Source organism: Accipiter gentilis, chromosome 16 (genome assembly GCF_929443795.1).
Source record: "Accipiter gentilis chromosome 16, bAccGen1.1, whole genome shotgun sequence".
NCBI classification, from domain to species: Eukaryota; Metazoa; Chordata; class Aves; order Accipitriformes; family Accipitridae; genus Astur; species Astur gentilis.
The window spans coordinates 30,660,858-30,683,179 of record NC_064895.1 but is presented as its reverse complement, the minus strand read 5'-3'; the positions used below and the strand labels follow the sequence as shown (position 1 = coordinate 30,683,179).

The following is a 22,322-nucleotide window of genomic DNA, read 5'->3' as shown; positions in this document are numbered from 1 at the left end:
CTCCCCACGGCGCAGGAGGGCCGGGGTGCCGGGGGCTGGTGCGGTGCCGGGATGGCACGGAGGGCAGCCGGCTGCAGGGACGCTTCTGTCTGTCCCCAGCAAACTACATGTCCCAGGATGCACCGTACGGTGGCAGGGTGCCAGGGAGCAAATGCCGAGCTACCAGCCAGGCTTGACGTGAGCCGGGGTGCTCGTGGTGCTGCTGGGGTGCCCGCAGTGCTGCCCACCCTTCCCTGCCCCAGCGACCACTGCAAAGGGGACCGGGGAGGGGACACCGAGGTGTGAGGCAGGAGCTCGGGGGAGGGGGGCAGCAGGTGGCAGAGGCGGCTTTGCTTTCCAGGGCTCCCCGGATTCATGCTGCCACTGCTGCCGCCGCTGGCCGCTCCCCCACAGAGTGCAGGAGCCCCCTCCCCAGGCATGCCTGGCAGGCGGTGGTGGTGGGGGTGCGTGTGACGCTTACCATGGTGCATCCCCTCTGGCTGGCGCGCAGACCCCCGTCCGGCTGCCGCTTGCCCTTGTGCAGGCGCCTCCTCCCTGCGCTGGCGGCCGCGTCCCCGTGGCGGCGGGCGCTTCCTGCTCGGCCTGGCCGCCCCGGCTCGCTGGCAGAGTCACTTCCTCCGCTTGCTCGCTCGCTCGCCGGCTCAGGTCCCGGTGTGTGGGGGGCCAGGGGCCGTCGTGCTGAGGGGCCACGAGCGGAGCCGGGAAAGAGGGGACGTGCCTCTCCACAACCCGCAGCGGGGAAGGGGCTGGCGAGGCAGGAGGGCTATTGGGGGCTGCGGGGGGACCCTTGCAGGGTGTCTGGCATCACCGGCAGGCAGCCATGGCCACGCCAGCGCAATGCCTGGCTGCCCAAGGGGACGCAGGAAAGCGCTCCCAAATGCCCTCCCGCTGTGCCGAGCTCGTACTCCGCAGCCCCCGGCCGCAGCGCCGGCTGGAGCCAGGCTGGCCCTGCTCCCACCTGGGGACAGCGCAGTGGTGTCACTCACACCGGGGATGTGCACACACCAGGGCGGGGCCCGCGGCACACCCACACACTGGGGACACGCGAACCACCACCGCCAGTCCCAGGGGTGCCTGGCAGCCTCTCCCTGTGCTGGATGGTCTACCGGCTGCGGCAGGCGGTAAAGCCCGGTTCCTGGGGAGGGCACCGCTCAACCAAGCAGACACCGCTGCCATCGGGAGGGTGGAAGTGTCGTGCCAGGCCACCGCGCGGGAGCTCCCGGCCGCAAGCGAGGGCGTGCGCGGGGTGACGGAGGCTGAAGGACAAACCTTGGCGTGCCTGGCCGATGGACACCGCAGCCCCGGGAGGCCTGGACACCGACCGTGGTAGTGGGACAGGCTGCAGGGACACCACGGTGTGCCTGGATGTAGCTCTGGAGTAGCAGAGGGAGCTGGCACCGTTGGCGAGATGGATGCCGGAGAGCAAAGTCCCCAGCTGGCGGAGGGGAGGGAGCTGCCAGTGCCGCTGTGCCTGTGCCTGGGCCTCGCGCTGGCTCTGGAAGTGATTGTGCGGGACACGCTCCGCCCGTGTCCCACCGTGCCCGTGCACCGCTGGCGCCCCAACCGCCCCAGCTGGCCGGGGGCCTCAGGGCTGGAGGAGCTGCTGGAAGGGCCGGAGTTGGCTCAAAGGGGACGAGGCAGCCCGTAGCAAAGGGGAGGGAGACAGACAGACAGACAAACTGAAGCGGGGCTCATGGGCTGCACCCCAGCACTGCACGCCAGAGCTCCCTGCCAGGGGCTGTAGCCGGAGGGACAGGCGGGGCTACATCCCACGTCCCTCATGGAAAGGGGCCGGGGGTCTCTGTCCCCACAGCAGGCTCCATGGCGAGTGTGAGGGGACCTGCTTCCCGCGGCGTCCCCCCTCCCTGTCCCCTGCCTGCCAGCATCTGCTGCCCTCCCTTGGGGTCCCCGGCTGCCGTCCCCCCCAAGGCGGTGCCGGGGTAGGGCTGCAGCTTGTGGTGGGGGCCCAGCCGCTCCCAGCCCCACTCCAGCCTCCTGCTCAGGGCCGCATCCTGGACACCATGCCGAAAACAATCGCAGGGGCTGCGTGGGCTTCCCGGGAGGAAACGGGAAGGCCAGCAATGTGCTCCGGATTAGGCGGCTGCGGGGGCTGGCGAGGCACGGCTGCGGGGGGCTTGGCCCACTACCCCCGTCGGGACAGTGCCCGGGGGGCCACGCAGGCGTGGGGGTGGCAGGAGCATGGCGGCATGCGCTCCCCTCGGGGCTGCGAGGCCACAGCACCGGCACCAGGGTTAACCATCACGGCTGGCCCCGCGGCCGGGGAGTACCACCTTGCCGGCACCACGTACCCTCTGCCAGGAGCTGTGCCGCCCCTTCCCCATGTAGGGCCGCGGCCGAGCAGAGCAGATGAAGGCTGACGTGCCGTGTGCCACCCCGGCGCTGTGGCCCCGCTCTAGCCCCGCCCTTGGCAGCCCCTTCCCGCCAGCACGGCAGACCCCGGCCCACTGCACTTTCAGGAAACAGGCGTCACCGCGCATCTGCCGTGGCACCCGCTCGGCCCCGGCTCCTTGTCCACGGCGGGGGGCTCCCCAGGCCCTGCGGTGCTGCCAGACAATGCCAGGAAGCTGTGCTGGGCAGGCAGGTCCGTCCACATCGCAGTGGGACCGGGGGCTTGTTGGAGCTTAACCTTGGGATGGGACAGGCACCGCATCCCTTCGCACAATGGCCCACCAGGACAGGGACATGCAGGTCACCCAGCACCACGGCCGGCATGCCCTGGCATGGCACCCATCCAAAACCCGCCTTGCCACACCCTTGTGCCTCCAGCCCCTCAACAGCCACCCCAGCCAAACCTTGTGCTGCGGCTCCACCGCTGCTGCTGCTTCCCTACCTGGGTCGGAACTGGACTCCGGATCGCTGGGTCCCCCCGTGCCGCTGGCACGTCCCGGTGCTGCCACTCGGACACCACCACCGGGCCGGGGAGGCAGAGGGGAAGGGGAGGTCGGGACCCACCCTGCGGTCCTGCCCCTCCCCGGCCGCCCCGGCGCCCGTCCCCGTCCCCGGCGGCGGGTCTGCCTTCCTGCCCACCCACCCGCTTCCTCCGCACCGGCCGGGCCCTGGGAACAAGCGTTGCCTTTCTCCCGCTCCCCTCCCCTCCGCTGGGCTCCCGCCAAGGACGCTGCTTTGCCGGGAGCCCGCCGGGCTGGACGGCGCTGTGCCGGCCCCGCCGCCTCGCTCGCTGCTGGGGTGACACCAGTGGGGCCTCGGCTGCGGGGCGGAGGCTGGCTGCGCCGGAGATGCGTGCTGACGCTGGGGACCGGTCCCTGCAGAGGGATGGGGGACAGCCCTGATGCACTGCAGCCCGTGGGGAGCCTCGTGCCGACCCCGGTGCTGGAGCACCAGTGGCAGCTCCAGACCCGCAGGGCCTGGGGAGCTGCCAGGCGAGGGGACAGGGGATGGGGCAGCCCCTGGGCCATGTCCCCTCTGCCGGGGGAAGGTCTCGGGAGAGCTGCTGCCATCCACGGCACCATCCACAGAGCTGCTGGTGTCCCACTGCTGAGCCCCTGCCGGGCCCAGCTGGGGCTGGGGGCACTGGTCTTGGAGGTACGGCATGGCATGGTTTGGCAAGGCATGGTTCAGTATGGCACGGCACGGCACGGCTCAACGTGGCACGGCACGGCTCAACGTGGCACGGCGCACCACAGGACAGCACGGTATGGCCCGGCACAGCTCGGCACAGCTCAGAATGGTACGGCTCGGCGTGGCACGGCATGGCTCACAGATACCATGATACCTGTCCCTGCAGGGCCGTCCCCAGCCAGACCCCCTAGCTGCCCCCCTGGCAGGGCAGGGGTCTGGGGAGGCCACCCGCCTTGGCCAACAGCATCACACCCCACGCAAAATACCTCCGACACCTGGGAAAACAGAGGGGCCGGTTACCCCCACCAGGCAGGGCTCCCCCCACCCTGCCCGCTCTGCCCAGCAGCTGCTGGCTCCTGCCAGGGTCTGTCTCTGCCTGTCCCGGTGGCCGCTGCTCAGCACCACTGCCCCCCGCTCTGGCATGGGCAGGCCTGCCCGTACCAGCTGTCGGCATCTCCTCCTCCCACCTCCCTGCCAGCTCCTGCCTGTCCTCTGCACCCCGCTGAGCACCCTGCAGGGTCCTGGCCCTGATGGGGGTCTCGGGGCTGAGCTCCCCACCCCATGGATGTGCTAGGAAGGGAAGGCAGCAGCAGCACGGGTCCTCGGAGCCCAGACCCCCTGCCAGTCCCACATCAAGCCCCCCTCATGCCGGCAAGCTCCATCTCCAAGCAGGGCTCAGTGTCCCCACCCCAGGCGCAGGCTGAGGTGGGTGCTCAGCACCCTCCTGCAACACATCTGCCTGATGGGTCCCTGTGAGCAGGGTCCTGGGCACCTTCGGCCAGTCCCCAAGGAGCCAGCACGCTCGCTCAAGGTCCCCATGCTGCACACCGGCTCCCCTCCACCGCAGTCTGGTGCCCCCGGCCAGGGGCTGCTCCTGCAGCCACCGGCACTGCAGGGCTCTCCAGCGAGGAGAATATTTTTAGCAGTTCACACCCGGCCGGGGCTTTCCCTGGCCTCCTGGCAGTGCCCACGGGGCTGTGGTGCTTGCCAGCTCCACTTGCTTGGCAGCAGGAGCCACTGGCCGGCCAGCGGGCCGGCACCATGCACGGGGCAGGTGTGGCGCACAGGAGCATGCAGCAAGCGCACACGGGACGGGCACTCGCCGTGAGCCAGCCGGCTCTTCTGCAGGAGGCACCAGGAGGTGCCTGGCATCGGCGCACCGCTGCCATCCATCCATCCTGCTCTGAACCCACCGTACTGGGGTGAGGGTGCTCCCGGGGCTGCCTGCTCTGATGGCCAGAGACCTCCTGGTTCCCAGGCTCCGTCTGTTCCCGATGACTTTCCCCATTTGTTCCCGTGCCAGCATTGTTCTTCCATTGAAACGGCTCCCCCCACCCCGGCACGTACCTCCCGCCCCACCAGATTTACAGCCAGCTTTTGGAGCCCGGCTGCCTGCTCCCCTGCCGGCTCCCGGCCCCGCGCCCCATCGTGCCCCATCGCACCCCCGCCCGCCCCAGGCGATGCCGTCCTGGCTTCCCCAGCCATGCTGCCACGACTGCACATATCAGGACAGGCAGCACGGATCTGGACACGTCAAAGTGCAGGATTAACCCTTTCTGCAGCCGGAAACCTTTGCAAAAAGGTTTTGCAACCTGCTAGCAGTGAAGGCGCCCCAGCCCTGCTTGTCTCCCCACCAGGGAGCTCTGCCCCTACATCCCCTCCCACGGAGCCAGGGGACAGGGACGCTGCCCGAGCCCTGCCTGTGCCTGGGACCAGGGTGACAATGTGCACCTTCCCTCCGGGGCTTCAGCATCGAAAGGAACCTTTGCTCCTCATCCGAACAACGAATTCACGGTGGAACCAGCAGCCGGAGGCACGACATCCGGCCAGCCGACAGGGAGGAAGCCACCATGGCTCCTCAACCAGCACCATGACACGCCACGGCTGGAGGGGGCCAAGCCACCGCCTCCACGAGTGCCTCTCCCAACCCTGGCTACCCTGTCCCGGTGCCCCACCAGAGCTGGCTGCCACCCAAAGCCCTGAGCACCCCATCACCCCGCAGCACCCCTGCCGTGGGCACGGCGGCCTGTGAGCACCGCGACGCTCTCCCATGCCTGCCCCTCAGCCAGCGGCACCGCCGGGGCCCTGCGAGGTGCTCCCCGGGATGAGCCGTTTCAGCTGCTTTGGCGCACGGCAGGCTGCCAACCCGGCCAGCTGAGCTAGCAAGCCGGGAGCTTGCCGAGCCCTGCACGCTTAAGAGCGGGCATCGCCTGCGCAGCAGGAGCCAGGGAAGCTGGTGGGGACTCGGCCCCCTACACTTGCATCCGCCTTGTTATTGCAGCTGCTGGCGCGAGCCTGGGAGCCGCGTATCATTGCCCGGGGAGGCTCCGCTCCCCGTGCCCAGCAGGCCCCAGCAGCCAGAGGAGGACTGAGCAGCTTCGGGGGGGGGACACGGGGGGGGGACACACGGGGGTGCCGGCCCCCCACCAGACAGAGAGCTAATACACAGCAGGGCCTCGACCGAAGCTGCACCGAGCGGAACGCTGCTGCCACCAGGCACAGGAAGGGCTGGCCGGGGGCCGCGGGGAGGGGGCAGCACTGGGGGCCGGGGGGGGGGGAACGCTCCCCTCCTGCCGCTCCACTGCCCTTGGGCTCTCCTCCCGGCCAGAGGCTGCTGGGGCCGTGAGCGAGAGGCTGCGTGCCCCGGCACACAGGGGAGGCGGGCCGGCCCGCGGCACGCTGGGAGCCGTAGTCTCCCGCCAGCGCGGCACGTCCGCCGGGCAGCAGGGTGGGACGGCCCCGTGGGGGGACGCCCCGCTGCCCCCCACCTGGCCCCCGCGCCCAGCGCCCGCTGGCTCACCTGGGCATGCTTGCGCTTCCGCCCGGGCCGCCCGGCTTTCCTCATGGGCGTCCCCGGCTCCTGCTTCTCCTCCTTGCTCTGGTTCTCCTCGGGCTCCTCTTCCCCCTGCGAGCCGGAGACAGAGAGGACGGTTACGCCGCCAGCCCCGGGGCCGGGCAGCCCCGGGTCCTGGGCACGGCTCCGCTCCCGCTCGGCGCTGGGATTGCCGGCACCGTGGGTGCACCGCAGAGGGCCGTGCGTGGCCGAGCGCCTGGCCAGCGAGGCAGGAGTGCTGCCGGCATCACCAGGCCAGCGGCCCCCAGGGCACCATTAGAAGGGCGATTGCAGCCCCTGCCAGGGCTTGGGCTGTGGCGTGAGCTGCCGTGGGGCTGGGTGCCTTCACTGGGTGAGCCCTCCTGCACCGTGGCCCTGTGCGGTGGCTGGCTCGGGGGTATGTGCCTGGTCCCGCAACCCGCCGGAGACCTGCATCACAGCATGCGGAAAGGGCTGTGTGGGCCCCACGGTGTGGCATGGCACGGCACAGCAGGCCTGCAAGGAGCCACGCGGCTCCCTGGGGACGAGGGCAGGCAGCAGGAGCCAGGGTGCCCTCAGAGCAGGCAGGCAGCCGCCTGCTTCACGGTGCCGCCTCCGGCGCGGGCGCTTCGGGGGACCGCGCGCCCCTCTCCGTGCTCTGCCCTGGAGCAGCTGCCAGCACCCCGCCGCCCCGTCCCCTCCTCCCCGGCGCCGTGCCCCAGCCCCGGGTGCTGTCAGGGCGCACGCGCCAGCACGGGCGGCAGAGCAGGAACGAGGCCCCGGGAAATAAACCTGCTCCCCGTGCTGGGGCCGCAGCAGCCGCCTGAGGACCGCGGCGTGCCGGGGGCCCTCCCTTCCCTGCTCAGGGGGCCCGCGCCCAGCGTCGCGGCACGGCAGGGGGATGTGCATGCGGGGCGAGGGCTGCGCCGGGTCCCCGGCGTGTCCCACAGCGGCAGTGGCGGCAGCGGGGCCTGTTTCACCTGAGCCCCAGAAGATCCTGGTGGTGGCAGCAGCCAAGGCAGGAAGAGGCCGCGGAGGGGGGAGCAGGGGAAGGAGGAGAGGCCGGCGGGGGGCTGGTGAGGGAGAGGCCAGGGAGGGGATGGGGCTGGCAGCCAGACAGCGCCGACATCCAGCTGCACTCGCACGGCCCTGCAGGCGCCAGCCCCGGCCGCATTCCTGCCCGCCGCTGCCCTCCTTCCCCCCTGGGCTGGGGCAGTTGCAGGTAGTGCTGCCCACAGCACCGCCGCGCTGCAGCTGGCACATTCCTGCTGGGGTCCAGTCCAAAGGTCCTGTGGATTTGGGACGTGCTGTGCCCCGTGGCCGTGGTGCCCCATGGCTGCAGTGCCCCACGGCCACGGTCCCCCAGACCAGCTCCCTCCGTGCCGCCCACTGTCCACCCACCCAAACCCAGCCTGCATCCTCCCGTGCCCCCGTCTCCCCCTGCCTGGGGCCGTGCATGTGGGAATGCACGGGAGCCACGTGCCGGTTTGTCCCCAGCCTCTATCGCGGCCCGCCGGGACCACACTTGCCCCAGCCTCGTCGCTGTGTGCCACTCGCCTGCGCGTGGGGCAGGGCAGCCCCCAGCCCCCTGCCAGCCCCACAGTGACCGTGCCCAGGCCCGGCACCCACCGGCACCGTGCCACAGACCGGGAAGCCAGGGCCGAGCAAGGAGAGGCGGCACCTTGGCACCCGGGAGCTCAGCCCCGGGCTGAGCCCCGCTCCCCACGCGGTCCTGGGCGAAAAGTTTTGGGACGGGTCCAAGGACAACGTCAGGATCATGGTTCCAGCTCCATCCTGACACAGGAGCCAAACGGGGTCCCCGGGGGGGGGGAATCCGGGGGGTCCCTGCCCTGCAGGCCCGCTGGGGGGGGGAACAGAGTGAAGTCCCCCCTCGCCACAGCCACAGGGACCCGCCTTGCCAAACCACGCGGCGCTGCACTTTGTCCCAACTGGAGCCGCCTCCGGGTGTTCGGCTCCGGTCCCACAGTGCCGGGAAGGCCCTGCAGCCGTACAGCCTGTCCCTGTGGTGAGGCCGCGGTTCATCCAGCGCCACGGGGAAACAACCAGCTCCTGCCATTGCTGCCAGTGCCAGGGCACCCGGCAGTGCCAAGGAGCCTGGGGGGGCCCAGCCCAGCTCCGCTGCCGGCAGCAGGAGTGCCACGGCAGAGGCGAGCCCCCCGACACCCTTCCCCTTGCTGATGGTGCCGCCCCGGGCGCCAGTGCATGGCTCCAGCCAGCTGCCCCACGCCATGCGCCGACTTTGGCCAGGCCCCGGCAGTGTTTATGTTGGATGTAAAGGAAAGGTACGGCGGGGTGTCAAGTGCACGGCGCTGGCACACAGCCTGTGCTGGGCAGCCGATCCTCCTGCGGCTGGGGGAGGATGCGGCCGGGGAGCACCTGGTGGGTGCCAGTGAGGGGAAGGGGGTCCTGGGGAGTCCTCTGCAGGGTGCCCAGGCAATGTTGCCTTTGGGGGGGGGGGCTGGAGTCCCCGGGGGGGTTCTCTGTGCTGCCCCAGCCCCGTCTTACCACCCAAGCGGCAGCAGCAGGCACTGCTGTGATTCCTCCCATGGCCTGGGCCTGGCCCTGCCCTGTGCTGGCGAGACGGTGCTGGGCGCAGTGCCCTGCCTGTGAAAGCAGCGTCCAGCTCCTGCCGTGGTGTGCGGGACCCTCCGGCGCTGCCCCTGGCGCTGCCCCTGGCCCCCCGGGATTGGTGCCGAGGGCTCCATTCTGCTCCCCACACCGCTGCACGCACCCGGCACATGGAACACCGGTGGGGCAGCTGGCTTGAAGGACGCTGCGGTGGTGGTGGTGGGGCAGTGGGGGTCCCCGCTGCAGAAACAGGAGGTGCCCCCAGCGCGCACGGGGACAAGGCGAGCTCCCCGCGAGCCGTCCCCACCGTTGCAAACACGGGGCAGCCCCACCATGAGGCTCAGCACGGTGTCCGCAGCACCGAGCTGGGGAACGTGAAGCCTGGGACAGCACCGGGGCTGCAGGGACCCCCCAGGACGCGGCTGGCACCCCAAAAGTGGGGCAAGTGCCTGAGAAGCAGGGATGCAGCCCAGGCGCGAGCAAGGCTGGTGCAAAGGGCTGCGAGGGGGATCTGCTCCCCCCAGCCCGGTGCAGGGGTGCCGGTGCCGCAGCCCCTCGCTGCCTGCAGCCAGCTCGGAGCTGAGTCATCTCCCCATACATCACCCCGCTCCCCTTCTCCCCAGGGCTCGGCCAGGCGCGGGGCTGCATGGCGCGTCCCCGATGCACCGCGCTCCTGCGCCGTGCTCCTGCGCCGCTGCCAAGCAACAACCCAGAGGGAAACCACCGCCGAGGAGGAGAGCTGCTGCATGACGCAGTGCTGGCTCCGCAGCTGCTGCACCGGGTCCCAGCTCCCGGCTGTGCCGGGCTGGCAGCGGGGCGGAAGCAGGGAGCCCTTGGTAGTGGGGGGAAACCAGCCTGGTGGGGTGGGAGAAGGTGGGTGCACAGACACCCCCCACCTTGCACGGGAGCTGGAGCTCAGCCTCACCGGGTCTGTGCCGAAAGCAGCCGGCACTGTCGCGACCCACAGTGCCATGGGCATCAGGGGATGGCCTCGTCCTCCTGGCCCTGCAGGCAGCGCGCGTCCCTTCGGCAGAGGTGACCTCCGCGTGTGGCCGCGGGGGAGATGATGCCGCGTCCTGGCGGGGTCAGGCCAGGACAGCGCTCAGACAGGCGCACTCACAGCGTGCTCGCTGCCAGCCCACGTGGGTCGCTGGCACCGCAGGGACCGGCACCGGCACCGGTTCTGCTTTCGAGGGTGAGCAGAGCTGCACCACAGGCACTGGTTTCTCCCATGGCTCTTCCAGGCGGTCCCCCTGGCACCGTGGCCCTGCGCCCCGCTCTCCAAGTCGGCTCTGCCATGCACCTCCAGAACAACACCAAAACACAGGGTGGGCTGCCGCGTCCACCTCCTGAGGGCTGCCCTGCTGCCTCACTCATACTCCCGGTGCCATGACCCACGCAGGTGGGCTCGGCTGCATGCACACGCTCCGGCATAACCCGCCATGGGGGAAAGCACGAGACCAACCGACCGACCCCAGGTTTACTCATACCCGCCAGCCATACCAAGAACATGCCGGGCCCTTCCCAGCGGACACGGGGATCAGCCCCTCCTGCAGCCAGGAGCGATGGCCAGAGGACAGGGAGCACCAGCGCAGGAGGCATGGCGCAGCTGCCACGGCTGAGCCAGCCCAGAGGAACTCAGATGACCCCGACCCTGCGCTGCCCGCAGTGGGACAGCGTCCAGCTGGCTGCCAGCCCCGGTCCCCACGCCTTGACCAGGGCAGGCCCTGCCCCTGCACCCGCCGATACGCTTCTCCTCTCCACGGGAAGAGCAATGCCTTTGCCGGCACTGGGAGCAGCCGCACCGGTCCAGCATGTCCTTGTGCGGTGAGGACGTCAGGGAGCACCGAGGATGCGGTCAGAGCTTGCCACCCGCCCTGGCTCAGGCCTCCCCAAAACCAGCACAGCCCCTCGCCTGCCCTGCCCTACATCCACGTTGCACCCCCAGCCCCACCGCCTGGCCCCCGCTCAGCCCCGCTCTGTCCCACAGCAGGCAGGGTGGTTTGGGGCACAGCCCTCCCTGCAGAGCCGCTCTTTGGCTGGGGAGGCAGGGGGGACACGTACTGGGGATGGGGGTCCATCTGCTGGGGCCACGAGCCCCTCACACGGTGCAGCGATGAGAAGGTGAGCGTGCACCAGGTGCCATTCGGCACGGAAGGGGGTCCTGCCTGAGCCCGAGCATTGCACATGGGGAGGCAGGAGGAGGTGCAGGGACCCCTGAGCCCCCGCAGCAGGCGGGACCCCCATGTGGGGGGAGCAGGACTGGCACGAAGGCTTGAGCCCAGCAGTGGTGAGGCTATGGGGCCACCTCTTGATGCACGCCCCGTGTCCCCTTCCCGCTGCCCCACAGCCCAGGACACATACCCACCACGCACCCCATCGCCACCAACCCAGCCCCAGAGCCGGGGCAGCCCCCAGCCTTGGGGATGCCCCCCCGATCCTGTGCTCTCTGCCATTGCGGCAGCCCCCTCCCCGCAGCTGGGCTTGCCCCGGCCCTGGCTGCCGCCGGGAGGTGACGGCAGGACTCCGCTTCCCCGTCCCCTCCCCGCGCTCCCCCACCGCCAGGAATAGCTCAATCCTCGCTAATCCCGGCTGCAGCTCAGGGCTCCCCCCGCCCGGCACCACGCTCCCCACTGCAGCGAGGGGGGTAGCGGGGCCAGCACACAGCGGTGGCAACCCTGCACCCCCTTTTCCCGCACACCTGCCAAGCCAGTGTTGGCCAGGAATGAACTGGACCCCCTGGAGCCCACCGCTGCCCTGGCACCGGCAGGAGCAGCGCCAAGCCCAGTGATGGGGACAGCCGCAGCGCGAGCAGGGCCCCCCCAGCAGCCCCCCGCCTGCCGAGAGCCGGCAGAGCCGCGGCGGGACCCTACCTTGTGCGTGTCAAGCGCCTCTCGGTTCGGAGCGGGGCTGCTGGCGTCGAGGGTCCCGCTGGACGGCATGGTGGGGAGCGAGGGCAGGCGCCTGGGACCGTCGCCTCTTCAGCACCAAAGCGGACCCCGCTGCCACCGCGCTCCGGCTCTCTGCGCTGAGGAGGGGGTCCGGGAGCCGTTGCCCGCCGCAGCGGCCAGCCCCTGCGTCCTGCCGCCTGCCTGGATCCTCCTGCCCCTGCGGGAAGCAGAGAGGGCCGGGGTGAGGGGGGAGCGCCAGCCCTGCTGCCCCCTGCCCGCCGCACCGCGCCCCTGCCCCCGGCAATTATTAACAAGCCACAACCTTGACTCAGCCGGGCTGGGCCAGGCCGTTGTCCCCGGCATCGCCTCTGGCAGGTGGCGGAGCCCCGGCCCGCGCCGGCTGCGGGGTGCTTGGCGCAGGGTGCACGGCACAAGGTGCACAGTGCTGGCGGAGCGGTGCTGGGTGCACGGGGCACGGTGTGGTGCGGGGTGCACGGCGTGCAGCGTGGGGTGCAGGGTGCGTGTTGCACAGCGCGGGGTGCACAGCGCGGGGTGCACAGCGCGGGGTGCGCGGTGCACAGGGTGGGGCGCATTCTGCTGGGTGCAGAGTGTGCGGGGTAGAGCGTGGGGTGCGGGGTGCACTTTGCAGGGTGCGCAGTGCGGGGTGCAGGTTGCGGGGTGCAGGTTGCGGGGTGCGGGGTGCGTTCCGTGGGGTGCGGGGTGCAGGCAGGGGCTGCGGAGGAGGCGTCAGCCCCAGCACCTGTTGCTATGGCAAACGCTGCCTGCATTAGCCATGGCCGAGGCTGCTGTTGCCTTTGGCACCGGAGCTGCAATTTGTTTCTAGAGCTTTCCAGCCGCAGCCCGTTCCCAGCCGGCGGGGTGGGGGGCTGCCGGGCGGGCAGGGCCGCTGCTGCTAGGAACAGAAACTCAAAACCTGACACGTTCCTCCCGTCCCCACGGCTGCCTGCAGCGGGGGGCTGCCTGCGGGGCTGGGGGGGGTTGGGGGCGGGTTGGGGGGGGGCTGGACCCCGCCAGGGCTGCAGCCTCCCCTGCCCCCGCAGCAGCACCGCCTCATGCATGAGGACCCTGGGGGGGTTCAGGGTGCTGGGCACGGGGCCAGAGGGTGGGAGATGGGTGGGAGCTCGACCGTCCCTGCCCCAGCTCTCCCCCCCTGCCCCAGCACGGCCCCTCTGGCAGGGGTGGGATGCGGGCAGGGGGTGCAGGCGGGGGGGGTGGGATGGTGGCGTGGGGTGCGGGCTGGGGTGCAGGATGCGGGCTGGGGGTGCTGGGTGCAGGATGGGACCTGGGGGTGTGGGCTGGGGGTGCAGCAAGCAGGATGGGGACATGGGGTGCGGGCTGGGGGTGCAGTCTGCCCCCCTCCCCCACTATGCACAGCCCCGTGCCAGCTAGTGGGAGCCGGGAAAGGGCTTCCCCGTCTGTCTCCTTTGCCAGCTCGGGGAGCCCCTGGGAGAGGTCCCGTCCCTGGCCCCATCCCAGGGCACCGTCCCCACCAGCCCTCTACCGTGCAGGGCCTGTGCCTGATCCCTGCGGAACCCCTTTGCCCCCAGCCTGGCAGGCTTGGCCCCCACCACTGCCGACCTCTGCCCCGCACTAGCACCAGGGGCACCACGGTGCCCCTCAGTGAGGGGCCGGGACTGGCACTGAGCACCCCCAGCACCCACAGGGCACCGCTTCAGGCACCCCTCTGGCAGCTGCTGTGCCGCCAGCACCACGGCACACCGTTCGGCACAGCTCGGCACACCGTTTGGCACAGCATGCCGTTCGGCACAGCCCGTTGTGCCATCTCTGCCCCGTGTCCCTCCCTGCGAGCTGCCTCCCCGGGGTGCTGCTTGCGGGGCCAGGGGCTGGCAGAGGCCCTGGCTCTGCCCGTGCCCCCCCCACCCCCCCCACCCCCAGCTCTGCTCCCACCGTGCTGTGCCTCAGCAAAGTCCCAGCTGCAGGCACAGGAGGACACGTGCCGCTGGGAAGCGCCCGGGGACACCCCGGCTGCACCCAGGCACCTCCGCGGCAGGGGCACCCCAGACACCCTGGCGCCCCCCCCCCCCCCCCCCCGTGCCCAAAAGAGGGTGCTGGTGTCCCCAGGTGAGCCCGGCATGTCCCTGCCTGCACTGCCCTGCAGTGCTGCTGCCGGTGCCTGCCTCAACGTCCCTGCAGCCCTAGAAAATGGCTCGGCAGCCCCCAGCCCCCCAGGCTGGCCCCACCACACTGGGGTCCCTCCGGCAGCCCCGGGGGGGTGGGTGAGCCACCTCCCCCACCCCCGGCATCGCCGGTGCCCGGGGAGCGCACGGCCGTGAGCCACCCCGCTTGGCGCTGCCGAAGGGCCAGCTCGCGGGCTTTGATTCGCTTCCAGCAAACATGGTCTCCAAACGCACTAAAAATAGTTGGGCTGCGTACAAACCCCGCGGCAGCCCCGGGCCGGCGGCCGCCGAACAAAGACGGGGAGAAGCCGGCGGCACCAGCTGCCTCCCGCTCCCCCAGCCCCACCGCCGGCCCCGCGGGGTGAGCGTGGCCCCGCCGGGAGGGTACGTGCGGGTATTGCCACGGCCCCCGGCACCGGTCCCACTCCCCCACGCTCTTACCCGGTTGAGGCTCGCCCACCGCAGCGGGACGGGACGGGGGGCTGCGGCACCGTGCCCCCGCGCTAGGCCGCCAAGACCCTCCTCCTGCAGCGCCGGGGCATCCCCTCGCCGATGCGGTGGCTTGGCGGCGGTGGGGGGGGACAGACCCTCGTTCGCCGCCGAGGCGCGGGGAGGGACTCGCTGCGCTCTCTCCTGCCTCCCTATTTAACTGCTCGGGCTGACCTTACGGCTGACGGTAAGCGGGGGAACCGGCAGCCCCAACCCGCGCCGTGCCGCTCCCGCACGGCAGGGCCCCGGCGAGTCACGCTCGCCGCGCGGCAGAGGCGTTTCAAAGTAGGTTACCTGCGATGGATGGATGAGACACGCGGCATTGACAAAAAAAAAAAAAACACCCCCCCCCCCAAAAAAAAAAACCCGCCTTTTTTATATTTAGGGACCTCGCCAGCGCCCACCGTTGCCGTGCCGCAGCCGGGAACCCGCAGAAACCCAAACAGCCATTTTAGGTGACGGCGAGCAGGGTCCCCGACAGCCCCCCGTGCCGGTGGCGGGTGACACCTTCACCGCAGTCCCCCCGTCCTGTCCTAACGTGACCCTGCGTGCAGCATCCCCCGGCGCGGTGACACCCACCAGGTTTGGAGGGGGTCCCTCGTGCGTCCCCGCGGCCAAAGGCAGTGGGGACGCACGAGGGACCCCATCCAAACGCCTCTCCTGTGACAAGTGCCGCAGCGTATTATTATTGTTGTTGTCACTTTGAGTCACCGCCACCCCCGGGCAGCCGCGCTCCTGCTCCTCCTCCTCCTCCTCCTCCCCCCCAGCGCCGGGGAAGAAGTTCAGGATTGACTCAGAGGGGACGGGAGCCGCGGCCGTGAGTCACCCCCCACCCCCTGCGCCCCCCACCCCTGACTCACGGTAGGGCGCTCCCCCCCACCAACAGCCCCCCCACGGCGTGGGTGCTGCTGGCAGGGGCAACCGGGGACAGGGTGGTGGGTGTCCCCCAGGGCCCAAAATTTAGCCAAGCGGCAGCAGCTCCCCTGCGATCGCCTCCGACAGATGGTTGCGCCGAAACCACCGTCGCGGGCAAAGCGTTGACCTCATCCCCCGTAATTATAACTTACGAGCAAAATATTTGGCCACGCTGCTCGGGGGTGCACGTGGTGGGCAGGGAAGCAGCCGCCCGCCCGGCCACACGTGCAGCAGCTCCTGCCCTCGCTGCAGCCGCCTGGGAACTGCTGCCGGCTCCCGCGGGGGTTTTGAAGGAACGAGGCACCGGCGGGCACCCTCTGCTCCCAAAAATAGATGCGGCGTGGAGGGGGGACCCCAGGTTGGTTGGCACGACGGAACCAGCCCCATGCTGCACCCCGGGGAGCGATGCACTGCACGATACTGCACCCCCAGGAGCGATGCGCTGCCCTGCGCTGCTAAGCCACACCACGACCAAACCGAAACACAGGCTGCTGCCCCAAAGAGAGACAGACCCTGCAAAGCGTAAGCACTAGCAAGGGCCAGGGTCAGATGAAACTGCCCGTGGGATGGGATGGGACGGTCACATGCACGGGACACCCCAGCACCGGGACACGGTGCTCTTTTGTAGGCGGGACAGTGAAAACCCAGCGGGGTTCATAAAGGAGCTACGGGCGAACTCCCAGAGCTCCGGGAACGCCTCGCCGCAGAGAGCCGAGGAGCTTGACATGCTCAGCTTCTTGGGGAAAAAAAAGGCCGAGAGATGATGTGATTACGGTGAGCAAGTGCCGCTGTGGGCAGAGCCCCGGGCACCACAGAAACCCTCCAGCTGGCAGCGGAGCAGGGCTGGGAGCTGAGCCGGGGCGATTCAAACTGGCAATCAGGTACGGGCTTTGAACTGGGAAGGGCGGTTAACCGCAGGAACAGGCCCAACCGGCGGCAGCGCGTTCCCGCGCGTGCCGAGCCCCGCGGCGGGAGCGCGGTGCGGAAGCGGGACGGCGGCTCGGCCCGATGCCCCTTCTGGCCCCGGCTGCTGGGTTAGGCGAGTTTGCCCTGGTGCGGCCCCATGTGCCGCTGCCCCATGCCACGACGGTGGCATCGGTGGGAGTCCCACTCTGCAGGTCGGTTCAGCTGGCGTTAAAAACCCAAACCAATGCACGGCCTCGAGGGCGAGTGGGTTCCTGCAGCAAACCAGAGAGCAGACAACATCTCCGACCCCACGAAACCTCACGCACAAACACCGCCGGCTCCTCCCACGGAGCCGAAGCCGCTGTGACACGTGTGCACCTGGCACACGCATGTCCTGGGCACACGCACACACGTGCCGGCGGTTACCTGGCAAGCCCACACGCTTTGCCCTCTGGGTGCCGCAGGGCACCGCACGCTCGCTTATGGCCCAGCCTGCCTGAGGCAGGCAGGCCACGGCGCAGGCAGAGCCTGTGGGAAGGCGTCGGGCAGGGACGCGCAGATGTGCGGTCCTAAAAATACCCGTACGAAAACCACCACCTGAAGGTCCCTGAGCAGCCACCCCGGCACGGCGGCTCCGTGGCAGCCCCAGTGGCGAAGCAGCGGCCGCCACCGGATTTCAGGCACAGTCGTCGCCTGTGCTCGGCAGCTCGGCGGTCACGCAGGCAGCCGGGGGAATGCCTGGGCCGCAGCCTCGCCAGCCGGCGACCGGCACGGGCACCAGCATCCCGCCTTTCCTCGAGAGGCGGCGGGCGCTGCGTGTCACGAAAAGAGGCTCCCGCTAGGAAGTTTCGAGCTGACTCAGCACGAAAAGGCCAGTGCAGGCGCGGGAGCTGCCGGGAGCAGCCGCCGGGTACGACAACATCCTCTCCCCTCCGGCTCCCCGCAGCCGCCGGCTTCGAGGGGTTTGCTCCGGGCTGGTCCGGGTCTCCCCGTCCGGGCGGACGAGGGGCAGCCCCCCGGCACAGCCAGGCAGGATGTGGGCACCCACCGTCACGGCCGGCTCCTGCCACCGCGCACTCGGTGCAGCAATGCAAGCACCGAACGCCAATCCCGTGGTGACACCGTCTACGTCACACAAAGGGAAGAAATAAAGAAAGAGGAACTGAGCGAAGAGGAAAATTTCATTTGCCCACAGGTTCGCACACACGAACACCCGAAAACGAGGAGGAGGGGTGGAGAGAAAAAATAAAAGACAGAGGAAAGGGGGAAGCGAGCGGGCGGCTGGGCCGTGGCCCTGCCAGGGCCGGAGGAGCCGGAGAGCGGGCAGGCAGCGGGCAGGCAGCACCGAGCGCCCCGCCAGGCCTCTGCCCCGCGCCGCCCCCTCCCCGCCCGGGGCTGCTGCTCTTCTGGCTCCCTGTGGTGGTGGGGGACAGACACACACACACGCATTTTTTGGGGTACAAAAAAAAAAAAAAAAGAAAATCAAACTTTTGGCAGGTGCCAGCTAGTCCGTTCCCCCCGCCCCCCCCAGCCCCCCGGGGCGAACTCTGCTGCTGCCCACGGGAGGGCAGCGCCGGGCCGGGCCGGGCCGGGGGGCTGCGGGCACCGACCCCGCAGCGGGTCGGGAGGGCCGGGGTGTCCCCCCGGCTCTCCGGCCCCCAGCAGCCCCGGCGTCGGGGGGGGGGGGGGGGGTGGGGGGTGTCTCGCCCCGGGGGTCTCCCCTGCCAGGCGCGACGGGACCGGCCCTGGGGGGGGTGGGGTGGGGGGAAGCGGACGACGACCCCCCCACCGGCGGTGACACCCCCCCCCGGGGCGGCCCCGCAGCGGGGATCGGGCCGGGGCCCCGCGCTGCCCTTCAGCCGCCCGGCGCGGCGCTCAAGGACACGGCGGCGCCGCGGGGGCCGGGCCGGGCCGGGCCGCGCCGCCCGCCACCCCCGCCCGCCGAGCGGGGCCGGGCCGGGCCGGGAGCGGAGGAGCGGGGCGGGGGGGGCAGCGGCGAGGCGGGCCCGGCCCGGCGGGTGGCGGCCCGGCCGCTGCCATGTTTTCCTGCTCGGCGTTGCGCCCCCCGGCCCGGCCCGGCCCGGCTCGGCCCCGCCGCAGCCCCCGCCGCCGCGACGCCCCCGGGCCGGGACGCGGACAGACGGACGCAGACGGACACACACCGGGGCGGGGGTGTCGGCGGGGGGGGGGGGGAGGGTGGTGCGGGCCGCCCGCCGGGCTCCGCGGGCCGAACCGAGCCGAGCCGAACGGAGCCGAGTGTTGCCGAACCGAGCCGAGGCGGAGGGGAAGGCTCGGGGCGGGGGGGGGGGGGGGGTGGGGGGGAAGAGTCGGCGGGAGTCGGGGGCTGCCCGCCCCGTCCCGGGGGTCCGCGGGGGCCACGCCGCGTCCGCGCCGCCGCGGGGCCGTTACCTGGGCCGGTGCGGGCCCGGCGCGCCGTGCCGAGCCGTGCCGAGCCGTGCCGAGCCGCCGCCGCCGCTGCGCTGCCCGGCGAGGCCTCCTCCCGCAGCGCCGCCGCCTCCACTGCAGCACCGAGCCGCGCCGCCCGCCGCCCGCCCGCCGCGCGGTCCTAGCGCCCGCCGGGCCGCGCCGAGCGCAGTCCAGAGCGGGCCCGGGACGGGACGGGATGAAATCGGCCGCGGGGGCAGCGTCGGGGTCGGGCTGTGCCGGGGGGGAGGGGGGGGATGTCACTGGGATGGGCCGGGCCCGTGCCGTGCCGTGCCAAGCCAGAGCGAGCCGAGCCAAGCGTAGTCACGGGCTGCGTGCCGCGTCGAGCCAAGCTGGGCTGGCCTGGGCCGAGCCGAGCCGAGCCAGGCTGGGTGACACAGTGCCAAGCCGAGCCGAGCCGAGCCAGGCTGGGCCGAGCCAACGCTGGCCACGCGGCACCGTGCCAGGCCAGGCCACGGCTTGCCAACCCACGCTGGACCAGGCCAAGCCAAGCCAAACTGAGCCGTGCCATGTCGTGCTGGGCTGAGGAAGGGGGGGGGGTGGGCCAAGCTGAGCCAGGCCCGGCAGTCCCGTGCAATGCCGGGCCAAAGCCACCCGGAGCCGGGCTGAGCCCGGCATCGCTGAACCGTGCGGGGCGGTGCTGGGGAGGTCCGAGCAGTGCCAGCCCAATGCCGAGTGGTGCCGTGCCCGGCCGAGGAGCGCCAGGCTGTGCCATGCCAAGCTGTGCCATGCAGTGCCAGACTGTGCAGCACTGAGCCACGTGTGCCAAGCTGAGCCGGGCTGGACAACGGCACGCTATAAAGACTGCTGCCGAGCCAAGTGGTGTCACGCCGCATCGGGCCGTGCAGGGCCGTGTCGACTGGAGCAGTGCCATGCCAAGCAGTGCCACACACTGCCATACGGGGTCAAGCCACACAGTACTATGCAGTGCCAAGCCAAGCAGGGCCATGCAGTGCTGTGCCACGCAGTGCAGTGTTGAGCCGTGCCATGCAGGGCTAAGCCACGTTGAGCCGTGCACAGCCAAATTCTGCAGTGTAGCACCATGCGGTGCAGGTCTGAGCCATGCTGAGCTGTGCCACGTGGTGTGGCATCTACCTGTGCCGAGCTGCACACTGTCACGCTGAGCCGTGCCGTGCCAAGCCATGCCGTGCTGAGCTGTGCCCGCAGTTGAGAACCATGCCGAGCTGTGCAGCGCCATGCCAAAGCAAGCCACACTGGGCACTGGTGAGCTGTGCCATGCAGCACCGAGTGGAGTTGTGCAGTGCCAAGTCACGCCCTGCTGTGCCAAGCCACGCCAGCTGTGTGCCGCAGTGCTCAGCTGAGAGCCATGTGGTGCTGAGGCACGTGCCTTGCAGTGCTGAGCCGTGCCGTGCCACGCCGTGGGGACCTGCCCTATGGTTTGCACTGTGCATGCTGCTGTGCTCAGCCACGGGGACTGCCTGACAGTGCTCCAGGCAGGGACCCTCGCTGCACCCTCCCGTGGTGACCCCCCGCAGGGCTGGTCCCACATCCCTCTGCCCAGCCCGGGGTACCCCCTGGCCCCATGCCTTGCTCCAGCCCTTCTCCCCACGCTCGTGCCAGCCGTGTCCCCCCAGTCCCCCGGTGCCAACAAGCCCTGACTCGCAGGAGGCACTGCCGGGATGTCTCTGGGAGCTTCTGCTCGCTGGGCACCCCTGCCCTGTGCTCCAGCACCCCATGCCAGCCCCATGCTGGGGCGGGGGACTGGATGGAGACCCCACTGTTTCTCTCCCAGCCAGAGGCTGCTGGAGGGATGCCAGGGCTGAGCGGGGACCGGAGCATCCTCGGGCACCTTCCCCTGTGAGGCGTTTGTGAGGCAGTTCCTTGAGAGGCTCAAAGCCTGATGATGGACACGGACGCATCACGAAGGCTTGGAAAGCAGACGATGGATCAAAGGGCTTGGCAGTTAGGATGTCTTTGAGTCTCGTGATTTGTAAACACACCTGTGGCTTCCCCGGTGGCTGATACAGGTTCCTGTGGCACTGGTGGTGCCATGGGTGCTGGGGAGGGACTGGAGACCTGGGCACTGCTGGGACCAACCCACCGGCTGGCAGCAGTCATGGAGGGGAGACAGGCCCTGCTCTGTGCTGGTGGGGAAGCACCCGGAGGTCGGGACTACGAGGAGCATTGGAGACCCCAGAATAGCCATGTGCCAGTGTTGCGCTGGAGAAGGGGGGACCTGGGGGGCCATGGAGAGCTGGAGGGGGGTTGCTGGGTCCCCCCAGCCGCAATGGGCACTCAGGGATGCTCGCGCTGCCACCCCCGACACTGCACGCACTGGGCGCGGGCTGCACCGCCAAAGCCTGTGCTTGACCAGGGCCGCACGCCAAAACGGGCACCAGTGGGTGCTGTGGACAGAGTGACCCCAGAGGGGGCCAGCCTGCCCCAGGGAGCATCACAGCACCGCCCGGATGAGTGCCTGGGGTCCCAGGCTGGCATCCACAGCCCCCAGCATGGGCACGGAGGGGCTCAGCAGCACCCAGCCGTGTTTTGGCAGCCCCACTCCTGCCCCCGGCCGTGCTGTGGTGCCGTGTTGTGCTGTGCCGGGCGGCAGCCCTGAGAGGAACCTTTCAAGGCAGGGGCCCCGGCTTGCCTTCAGTGCTGGAAGGCGCCTAGTGCACATGGGGGCACTGTAAAATAAGACATTAATTAATAATAATAATTAATGTTGCATTCCCCTGACTTAATAGACCATCTTCTTCACTGCTGCAGGGGAAGGCTGCTCCCACCCTCCCTCCCTCCCGCTCCCATGGGTCTCTTGCGGGAGACCTTCAGTAGGTGCTGGTGTTCCAGGCTGGAAAAGGGCAGGTGCCCGCTGGCCCAGAGCCACGGCAAAGGCTGACAGGCTGCCTGCTTCTGCTGGTACCTCCCTTTGCACAGCCGGCGGCAGCACCCGCGGTGCCTGCAGCAGCAGACGCAGCATGTGCATTTGAGCCAGCATCTGCTCGCTCGCTGGGCTTGACCCCACCAAACTATACAGGGCTGGCAGCAGTGCCGGCCACCGATGGCTGCGTCTGCGATGGCACAGCCCTGGCGCTGCATTGGGAATCGCCCTGCGATGCTTCCAGAGCAAGGCTTTGGTGCAGCGAGCAGTGGCGTGTCGTTGCCCAAGCACGTGAGATGAGGGATATGCCCCAGCTCCCTGTTGTGCCGACATAGCCGGGCCTGGCAGCGGCATGGCGTGTGGGATCCCCGGGGCGAGCAGCCCCTACTTGCTGGCACGGTGAGCCCAGCTGGCTGAGCCTTGGCTCCAGGGGTGTGCCAGGACTTTATCTTTGGCTGATTAAACCCCAGCACCCTGGCTGCCCACGACGCCAGGATGCAGGCGAAGAGCCTTGCTGCGCTCCCAGTGAATGCTGCTGCAGCTTGGCCCCAGCAAAACCCATTTCTCCAGTTGCTTAATGTGGCCCAGGCTGCCCTGCTATCCCGTGGTGATCTTCCTGGAGCAGCATGTGCCGTGGTGACGGCAGCTGCTGTCACTCCCTCTCGGCAGGTCTC

General features: G+C 70.2%; 1 protein-coding gene across 2 annotated transcripts in view; it reads right to left on the bottom strand.

Annotated features, from left to right (window-relative positions):
* Positions 1–18,879, bottom strand: part of DNMT3A (DNA methyltransferase 3 alpha) — a 44,134-nt gene extending 25,255 nt beyond the window's left edge. For both annotated transcript variants that reach the window (XM_049818379.1, XM_049818380.1), the window contains exons 1-3: positions 18,771–18,879; positions 11,875–12,109; positions 6,401–6,505 (exon numbers count right to left, since the gene is read on the bottom strand). In XM_049818379.1, coding sequence (XP_049674336.1) covers positions 6,401–6,505; positions 11,875–11,943 — 174 coding nt within the window. In that variant the 5' untranslated portion in view covers positions 11,944–12,109; positions 18,771–18,879. The remainder of the gene's footprint in view (positions 1–6,400; positions 6,506–11,874; positions 12,110–18,770) is intronic.
* Between the last annotated feature and the right edge of the window lie 3,443 nt (positions 18,880–22,322).